This window comes from Vombatus ursinus, unplaced genomic scaffold (assembly GCF_900497805.2).
Source record: "Vombatus ursinus unplaced genomic scaffold, bare-nosed wombat genome assembly UNPS02014830.1, whole genome shotgun sequence".
In the NCBI taxonomy this organism is placed as follows: Eukaryota; Metazoa; Chordata; class Mammalia; order Diprotodontia; family Vombatidae; genus Vombatus; species Vombatus ursinus.
In genome coordinates this window covers 15,610,110-15,620,918 of record NW_020954608.1, presented here as the reverse complement: position 1 = coordinate 15,620,918, position 10,809 = coordinate 15,610,110, and the positions used below count along the sequence as shown (strand labels likewise).

The following is a 10,809-nucleotide window of genomic DNA, read 5'->3' as shown; positions in this document are numbered from 1 at the left end:
CCAGGAAGAGGTACAGCTTTGTCCGTAATTTGTTCTTATCACAAGGAGGCCCTGATAGCTGTAACGCTAGTAATTTTCCAGAGGTCATACTGGGCCTGTGGTCCCTTACATTTAATTTTTTTTTGACAATTTTAGGACTGAATTTGACTATGTCTCTGTAGTGAAATTCCCATATGATACTGTCATTGATGGAGAAGACTAACTTTCATGTTATAGGCTAACTATGCTTCTTTTAGGCGTTAGTGTAAGTAGTTGTTGTATTATAAGTAGTTTAGTATGCTCGTTACTGTACATAGAATAATGAGGATTCTAGATAGATAGATGATAGATAGATAGATAGATAGATGTTAAAAATTATCTTATACTCCAGGATTCAAATGTATTACAAAAAATAAAAGCCTCTGCCATATTCTGGTTCTTTTCTTTATCTTCTTCTCAACTCACTAAAACCTTTTGAATGGTAGAAAGTGACTTTCTAGCCCTACCAAAAAAAATAATAATCAATTTCACCCAAAGTGTTAAACTCTATATCTAGCCCTTCATCATCCTGGAATGGCATTATTTATTGAATTGGTATCTGGTAGTTTTAAATACATAAGAAGTTCTTAAAGTACATGTAGGCAACTCTTTCAACCCAAATAAATTGAGTTCCTATGTCTTCATTTAACTTATTAATACTTAAATAGTTTACTTGTTCTGAATCTTGGTGGTAAATAGAGCGTACCTAATAGCTAACAGCTATTCTTACTACCTTACATCACAGAGGCCTTACTGAAACGTTCTTCTTAGGCAACCTCTCCTTGCTCATTGTCTTCAATCCACAATTTCCCCCCATGCTTGCCGCCACCATCTTTCACTTCCTACTCTCCTATGCTTAATCTGGTTAGGATTATACTCTTTTGTTGTACATAAGCGCAATTAGCTAGTCTAAAATAACTCATTTTAGTGGCTGAGAAAGTTTTATGGGAATTCTTTAAGACCATTCCTTCTCTTCTTGGATCTGTCATGTGCATCAAAACCATAGCTTTCTGGAGACAAAAAATATTTATTCAGACTTTCTGTGTTATTGCATTAGCTCACTGCGGGGAGCATGATGTAATGGAAGCTCTGTGTTGAAGTCCTAGCTCTGAGAAGTCTGGCTGGCTGACTTTGGGCATTACTTAACCTCTCAGTGCTCCGGACAATTCTCTAGACTGTAGGTTATAGACAAGACGCTGGCCTTCATTGCTAAAGGGAATTTCCTCACCTAGAAATGAATAAATTAAGTGAATGATAAAGCATTCATTAACCACTTATCACATGCCTAGCACACTGCTAAGTTTTGGATACACACAGAAAAGCAAGATAGTTCCTCTTCTCAAGAAGCTCATTACTGTAATTGGGGAAGAAAATCCATAAAACAAAGTTCAGCTGCCAGGAAGATAGAAAGTCCCAGAAATCCTAAGGATACAGTGACAAGGTCAATGTCTGTGCCCTATGGTCCTTAGTTTATGTAAGGAGGTCAGGTGACAATACAGGGCACAGAAGGAAGGATAATTTTGTTGTTTAGTTCTTTTTCAGTGGTGTCTGACTCTTTGTGACCCCATTTGGGATTTTCTTGGCAAAAATACTGGAGTGGCTTGCCATTTCCTTCCACAGCTCATTTTATAGATGAGGAAACTGAGGCAAACAGGGTTAATTCACTTCCCCAGGGTCACACAGCTAGTAAGTGTCTGAGGTCAGATTTAAAAGCAGATCATCCTGACTCCAAGCCTGGTGCTCTAACCATTATGCCACCTGACTGCCCAAGGAAGATGCCTTATACCAATGAAATCAAAAGCCCAGTCCCTATCCCCTATTCTAACCTATAGGAATCAAATCAAATAATAAAAACACATATGTAAGTACAATTACGTTGATGTATAATCTGCTATCAGTTGAATAGATATAAAATATGTAATTCTTCAAAAAATAATATTCTAGTCTATCACTATTATCCTCAAAAGACTTTTTTCCATACAAAAGTTAATTATCTTGAGTCTAGATTATATGCTTAAGGAGTGCTTGAGGTTTAAATGTATATTAAAGAACTTCAAACATGAATACTTTAGAAAGTAATCAGAGTCAAGACATTATAGCCAAACAATGAAGTATTAAGCAAAATGTACATGTTTTAAATCCTTCAATATTTAGCTATAGACTTTGGAACAGCCACAAAAAAAGTATTTTACATAGAACATTTTTCAGTGTATCTCATTTAGGGTTAAACATTATTATCCATAAAATAAAGTATGCTAATACTTAGCAAGTAAACAATCTTTATATTTTCATTATAGTCACCTCTTATCTTCTGTCTCTGGAGGAGAATTCATTCTAAAGGCTTATTAACTTGAGAGAAAATTATTAAAAGTCAGTATCAAGTTTTCAAGTTTGCCTACTGAATATCACATTTCTGAATCTAATTGAATGCATGGCTTTTTCTGAGATGCTAACATTAATATTAACTGCTAAGATGTGAATATATGAACAATATTATCAAGGGATGTATACCCATAATTTTATTTATTTAAAATAATTTGATTAAGAATAATTTTGGTGGCATTTAAATGTTAATAAAATGACACTTTGCTTGATATGTAATTTCATTGGTGTGAGTACTCTCTGTATAATTCAGATCCCCAGGTCTGTGACTCCTCCATAGTGGATGGAAATCAGAAAATGACATTGATTTGTCTACTGTAAAATAAATAATAAAATGAGTTCAAATTTTATTATTCCAAATAAAGAGAAATAAGTCTAGGGTATAATAATGTCTTGGTTTATATAATCATTTATGATTTTCTCATCTCAGGAATGTATTTTGCAAACATGAACTTTGTTTAACAACGTTTCTTTTGATAATGTGTAGCTATACTAACTTATATGACTTTTAGGAAGTAATTCCTCCCTCCTCAATATTAAGTAATTTCATAATATGTGGAATTTCATAATATATTCCATGATAATGCTACTCTTGCTGTTTGACACAGCACAAACAGCCAGACCCAAAAGTATTGTTCTGGAGACCAGGAGTCTGTGTAACTGCCAATTTTCAAGCTTCTGCTTCTTGCAGATGTTATATGTGTCTGAATATTGGAACTGCCTTTGAGTACTATATTCAAGAATATTGTATGATATCTTCAGTCACTGTACACTAAAATTATATCATCTTTTTATCGTAAGATGTGATTTCTGTGCTTTATTTTTCAGAGCTTCCATATGGCTGGGAGAAAATTGATGATCCCATATATGGCACTTATTATGTTGAGTAAGTCTTAAAATGTGATATTAATTTGCTATTAATATGTTCTAAAACTATATTCGTTTTTCATATATTGAGCATATGTGGCTTAAAGTTCCTTTTATTTCCATTTCATCTTTCTCTGAAGTCTCAACAAATAATCTGCCTGTAGCAGAGCTACACTGGCTTTTTCCTTGCTTCCCATGTTGTCTCATTTGCTACTCCTTTCCTTTGAGGACTGATTTTAAAGCACCAAGTCCAAAAGTGGATTTCAACCTACGCTGTTCAAATGGGGGATAATTAAGGATATCAAAGTAAATATCACTTGCTTTTCCATCAGTATTGGAAGCACCTGATTTGCAAACAAGATAGTCGATGGAACTCAGCTATATTTCCAAATTAATTAAATGAGGTGTGCGTACCTTCCAATTGAAGAATAAAGTAAAAACTGAATTTTTCTTTTTGCTTACTAAAACCCATTGAAAATTGATGGTATGCTCTCTGTTGGTATGATTTTTCATGTCACACATTAAGAGATGGAGGTGCATTGCTCCAATTTGCCTCAGCACAAAGTTTGCCTACTTAGTCATTTTCTTTCTTTAATAAGGGCAAGAAGAGTGTTTGTAGTTACCGATATATTCCATGGGGACCAAAATTCAACATCAGTAAAAAAAATTTGGCTGCTTATATGATTACATTTTCCTCAAGTGCTCTCTTTCACTCAAGGAGTTCATGTTACTCCTCGGTTTAATTGGAGCAACCAAAGGTGTAAAGGTAATAAGTAAACAAGTCTGCGTATTTTGTAACAGAAATCAACATCTCAGGAAGTAATAAGGGTGGAAGTCAATCACAATAACCTCGTTCATTAGTGCCCACTCTTCAAGCATCTTCATAGCTAGAGAGGGAAAGACTCCTACTAGAAAGGGCCAAAAGACATGAGTTCTCACTTTGCCTCTGCTACCAGAGCCACAACTAGCAATACTGGAGTCTGGGGCACATGCCAAAAATGCTTCTGTGGCAAGGCACATTCAGTTTGAAGTACAGGGAAGCAGAAGAGACCTTAAGCCTTGGGACTCAAGGAAGGAGAAAAGAAGCCTATTTTTTATAGCTCCCTTTTTAAACTAATTGTTCTCGCTAACTCAGATGCTAAACTCAGTTGTTTCTATTTGATCAAGGAGTACAAATACTACATAGTGCCTTAGTGCAAAGCCCCAGGAACCCTGCCATAATTATGCTCTATCTGCTATTTACTACTTTCAACAAGTCACCTAAGCATTCTTTTCCTCAGTTTCCTCCTATATAAAATGAGGAGGTGATACTAGATGATCTCTAATGTCCTTTATAATTCTAAATCTGAGGTGAACTTAGTGATTTTTAAAATGATTTCAAGATATTCTTTTTCATCTCTTCTGATAACACCCCTTTCTTTCCCTTCCCTTCCCTGCTCTATCACCATCCGTCCTTACTTCTCATGTCTCAATTATCAACTCAACACAACAAATGTTAATTATCTACTATGTGCAAGATATAGTGGTGGGGTTGGGAATATAAAGAGAGAAAAAAAAAAGGAAAGCTTTTCTTGACCTCAAATAACAAACATTTTACTAGGACATTAAAACTAGGATATATACATGAATAGATAAGTAGAAGGTAAGTTGAAAAGAGAAGCAACAGGTGAGGTGGGAAAGAGGAATGAGGGGAGACTTTTTGGATGAACTGGTACCTGAACTGAGTCTTGAAACAATGGAAGAGTTTTGAGACAGTGTTTGCCAGGCAGGCAACATGTCTCATGCAGAAGCAAGCAGAGAGGAAAGGAGTTGGTGGATTTTGTTTTGTTTTGTTTTGTTTTGTTATTAATCAAAACTGAATTTGTTTCCTTGCAACTTCTATACTCTTCTGCTAGTTGTGACCTCTAAGGCCAAGCAGAACAAATCTATTTTCTCTTCTACACAATGTTGTTGTTCAGTCATTTTTCATTTCATTCAGTCAGTTGTGTCTGACTTTTTATGAACCCATTTGGGGTTTTCTTGGCAAAGATACTGGAGTAGTTTGCCATTTCCTTCTCTAACTCATTTTATAGATGAGAAAACCAAGGCAAACAAGGTTAAGTGACTTGCCCAAGTCACATAGCTAGTAAGTATCTGTGGCCAAATTTGAACGTGGGAAGATGAGTCTTCCTGATTCCAGGCCAGACACTCCACTCACTGTGCTGACTGCCCCTTCTACACAATGGCCTTTCAAATACTTGAAAACAGCTATATTGGCCCACCTTAATCTTCTCTTCTCCTCAACATTTCCCATTCCTTTAGTCTATCCACATATGTTATGATCCATCTAATCACCTTCCTCAGGACACCTTCTAGTCATTGTTTACTACTACTACTACTACTACTACTACTGCTGCTGCTGTTGCTACTACTACTACTACTACTATTCATATGGTGCTTTAAGGTTTGAAAAAGTTCTTTACATAGATTACCTCACAACAGCCCTGTGAAGACGTTACTACAGGTATATTAATTTCCATTTTACAGATAAAATTGACTCAGATCATATGACCTGCTTATGATTGTGCTACTAAGATAGTTTAAAAGGCAGAATCTAAACCCAGTTCTCTCTTGAGACCATATCTGGTTTCCACTATAGCAGTCATAGTGTGGACAGTACCACAGATATGGTCTGAGCAGATAGTGTATAGGATTATTCCTTTCTTATTGCTGACTTCCATGTTTCTCTTAAAGTAGCTTTCATTTGCACTGGCTCTTTTAACTATCACATCATACTTTTTACTCATCTGGAACTTGTAGTCCACTAAAACTCCCAGATATTTTTAATGCCAACTGCTCTCTAGCTATCCCTCAGCTATCTTGTAATTCCAAAACCACTTTTTTAAATATCCAAGAACAAGACTTCATATTTATTCCTATTAAATTTATTGTGTTACATTTGTCCTATATTCATATCTTTTTGGTTTTTGACTCTACCATTCAAAGACTTAACTATCCCTTCTGCCTTTGATTTATCTATGAATCTGGCATCAATTCAATTTGACATTTATTAAGAGCCTATTATACGGACAGTACTGATGATACAAAGATAAAACCAGAAGCAATTCCTGGACTCAAGGAGCACGTTCTACCTGAATGTCTTTCTCCAAGTCACTGATAAAGATGTCAAACTGTGCTGAGGAAGGAACAAATCCAGGAGAGACTTTCTTCCAAGTTAACATCAAGCCATTAATAATTACTCTTTAACACTGGCCAATTAACCAAGTCAGAATCCCTCTAACTCTACAGGTAATCTGTGGGCTTCTCTCCTACCTGAACAGCATGGTGGTGTTGTTCAGTCCTTTCAGTCATGTCTGACTCTTCATGACCCTTTTTGGAGTTTTCTTGGCAAAGATACTGGAATGGTTTGCCATTTCCTTCTCTAGCTCATCTTACAGATGAGGAAAATGAGGTAAACAGTTAAGTGACTTGCCCAGGGTCAAATAGCTAGTAAGTGTCTGAGGCCAGATTTGAACTCAGGAAAATGAGTCTTCCTTACTCCGGACCTGGCACTCTATCCACCCTGCCACCCAACTACCCTGAATAGCATGTCAGGCTTTATCAAATGCTTTACTAAAATCAAGGCAAACTCCACCTACAGTAGTGATGTCAATCTCAAACAGAAAAGGATAAACTAAACAGTATATAAAGATCTCTGCAGTCTGCATATGGACTTAGAAAACCACATACTAACATTATTTACGTTCTATTGTATTTTTATTTATTTTGTTAGATATTTCCCAGATGCACTTAAACCTGGTTGAGTCACATCTGACCTACAGCATTCCCCTGATCTAACAGTCCAGTAATGCTTTCAAAAACGGGAATGAATTTACAATGGCATGACCCCTTCCAGATGAAACTATGCTGGTTCTTTGTAATTAGCACTTCCTTTTCTAGATGTTAACAAACCATTCTTTTCCTAAAACATTCTAGAGTTGTGCCAGTAATCCAAACCAAACTAATTGATCCATAACTTCTTGAATATATTCTCTTACCTTTTTTGAAAACAAATACATTTGTCCTCTTCTAGTTCTATGGCACCACTCCCTATTTTCAAATGCAATACTGAATTCTCTTGATGCTATGCCTACTAAGTGTTCATCAGATTTAGACCTAGAAGGGAGTTTATACATCACACAGGCCAAATCTTTCTTTCTTTTTTTTTTTTTTCAAAAAGAAAACTGAAGCCCAGAATGAGTAAGTAACATCTGAGGTCACACAGGTGGTAATAATTAGCAGAACTGGGGGAATTACAAGCCTTCATATGATAAAGATGACAAAAATGAAAGTGAAAATGTTTCTTCAGTGATAAAAATATTTGGACGCTCTAAGTAAAATAGTTGTGGGGCCACTGAGTCCCACTTACTTCTCAATCATAGTATTTATTGTGTGTGTATATATATGTTTGTGTGTGTTTGTGTATACCACTTAACTATATATATTCCATGTTCAATCCATTCAATATAGTGCAACACATTCAATGTTCCTGGATTAATTTCTCATAAAAACTATCCAACAAATGTTCCTTCCATTCAATTCACTGAATTTGATTGAAAGTGCCTGTAATGATATTAGCTGAAATCCCAGTCACTTCTACTCTACAAAAAGAAAGAGAACAGATGTGAGACTCACAAGATGTGATCTTTATTGCATGTGCTTGCCAAGTACACTGAATAAGAACTTTTCCCCCTGGTATAAATCTGTTAATCACTCTCTCATACCTACTCAGCATTTTCCAATCTGGTTCCCAACAGGGAAATCCTTTTCTACATTTCTCAGTTCTTGCATACAAAGTGGCCAAAGGGCAAGAGTCCTGTTGTACCCAAGTTTTTGTAAATAGTGCTTTTCTTTCTTTTGATTGCTAAGGTGTTCATACATAAGCTTTCTTTTCCATAGAAAAGAACTTGCTACTACTTACAGGCTTCCTAAATATCATTTACTGAATTAGACCTTGGCTATGTCATCTGAAATGTGGGAGACAGGAATTTATAAATTTCAACAACAGCACCACTCCCCACACCCAAAAATTTACTGCCTCATGTTCTTGTTATATTACATAACCATAGGCTCATTTTTGGCTTGACTTCTAGATTGCCCCAATTTTTCATTTAATTTTGTATGCATGTCTATGAGGAAGGTGTGCTCAGAAAATTGACATACTTTTTATTATATGACTATTGGTGTAAATTGCACATGTGTGTATAGTGATATAAGGCTAAAAGAGCCATGATTCCTACTGATGTGGAGAGAGTAGGGTAGGAGCTGGTGGGAAGAGGTATGGAACCAGGTTTACTTAGTAGAATTTAGTTCAACAATTCTACACTAGATCTTAGCTATAAATCCAAAATGCTTCAGTAAGCATTTATTGAGCACTTACTATGTATGAGGCACTATGCTAGGTGCTGTGAATACAAAATATAACATATCCCCTGACTTCACAATTCATTAGAGGAATGGTAATGTACGTATAATTTTGGTACAGAATATAATGAGATAAGATCAAAGGAGAGATCTAAACAATATAGTGCAAGAAATTTGAGGGGTAGCTATGTGGTGCAGTGGATAAAGCTCCGGCCTTGGAGTCAGGAGGACCTGAGTTTCAAATCCAGCCTCAGACACTTAACACTTACTAGTTGTGTGACCCTGGGCAAGTCACTTAACTCCAATTGCCTCACAAAAAAAGAAAAAAATTTGAGAGGGTGAAAGGATCCAGGAGAACTTCCTGAAGAAGGCAGCACCTGATTAAGCCTTAAAATAAAAGAAGAATTTCAGCAGTTAGAGAAAAAGAGAGAGGATTCATACCAGACATAGGGGATAGCTGTTTGAATGCAAGGTAGTAGTGAGAGCAGATCAGGGAGTGGGTAAGTAGCATGTGAAAGCAATGATTGTGAAATCAGTCTAGAACTGTAGACAAGACCAGAAATATGAAAAGCCTTAAATGCCAAAGCTAGGATTTCATTGTTTATCCTCTAGAATGTAGATTTTTGGAAATGACATGATCAGACCTGTGGACTCATATTTTGATGGGCATGTGCAATATGGATTAGAAATTGTATACTAATAATGTAGAAGTATTAGCAAACCTTGGCAACTGATTATAATAATAATAACAGCTACATAATGATAATAGCAGTATCCAATATAATTTTTACAGTATTTTAAAGTTTTCAAAATTCTTTTGATACTCATGAGAACACCATTAAGATAAGTACTGCCAGGGGTAGCTAGGTGGCACAGTAGATAGAGCACCAGCCTTGAAATCAGAAGGACCTGAGTTCAAATCCAACCTCAGACCAAACACTTGACACTTACTAGCTGTGTGACCCTGGGTAAGTCACTTAATCCCAATTGCCTTTAAAAAAAAAAGATAAGTATTGCCTGCATGACTCCCTCTGTTTTACAAATGAAGAAAAAAAGATGTACTGAGTGATGTAAATCAAAGAATAAAAAATTACATTGAAGTTTAAAGCCTAAGTGAATGGAAATACAACAATGCATCAACAGAAAGAGGGAATCTGTGAGTAGGGAAAAGTGATGAGTTCATTTTGGGACATACTGATTTGGGATATGAGCAAAGTATCCAGTTGGAAGCCTCCAGCAGGCAACTGGAAATATAGATTTACAGCAAAGGAAAATATGTTGGGATAGGTGTAAAAATTTAGAAATCGTCACTACAAAGGTAATGTTTAATGCAATGGTAGTCTCTATGGGAGAAAATGAAAAGAGAGAAGAGAACAGAGATGAAAGACTTGGGTGATGCCACTCTTGGGGATAAGAGGAAGATGAACCAAGAAGGGATACAGAGACAGAGTGCTCAGAAAGGCAGGAAGAGGACAAGAGGTGAGTAACCTCACAGAAGTCAAGGGAGAAGAGAGAGCAAGATAAAAAGGATAGTAAATGGAATCTATGGCTAACTAAAGTTCAAAGAGAATGAGTACTGAGAAAAAGCCATTGGGTTTGGCAATTAAAAAGCTATTGGTAATTTATTTTTTGACAAATTACAGCATTTGGCAGTCCAGGAGAGAAGCTGGGTCAGAAGCCAGATTGCAATGGATTTGGAAGTAAGTAGTAAGGAAGTTTAGAAGTGAAGAGAAATGATAGCTTGCAGAAGAGATGCAATTAAGGGAAGGTTGTTTTGTTTTTAGGACAGGAGACTTGAGCAGATTTGTAGTAAAGGGAAAGGAGTCAATAAAAAGGGAGATGCTGAAGAAGCAAGGGTGTTTTGTGAAAACAAGGTCCAAAATAAACGTGAGGGATTAAGATAAAGGTCAAAATAGAGAGATTAGCCTTGTCAATCAAAATCAGTCCTCTTTAGAAGTAATATGAGTTGCATTTGAATCTACTGCTGCCATAGATGAAATTAGTAATGTTTAATTCAATTCAACCAACTTTTATTGAACACCTGTTATGGACAAGGTTCTCTTTTAGTTTCCAAAGGGTATATGGCCTTATGGGCTTAATTTCTAGTCTGTGATTCTACTGTATTGTTAATAGAAATTA

General features: G+C 36.1%; 1 protein-coding gene across 1 annotated transcript in view; it reads left to right on the top strand.

Annotated features, from left to right (window-relative positions):
- Nucleotides 1-10,809, top strand: part of MAGI2 (membrane associated guanylate kinase, WW and PDZ domain containing 2) — a 1,168,341-nt gene that overhangs the window by 773,968 nt on the left and 383,564 nt on the right. The window contains exon 6 of the mRNA XM_027838694.1: nucleotides 3,229-3,286. Coding sequence (XP_027694495.1) covers nucleotides 3,229-3,286 — 58 coding nt within the window. The remainder of the gene's footprint in view (nucleotides 1-3,228; nucleotides 3,287-10,809) is intronic.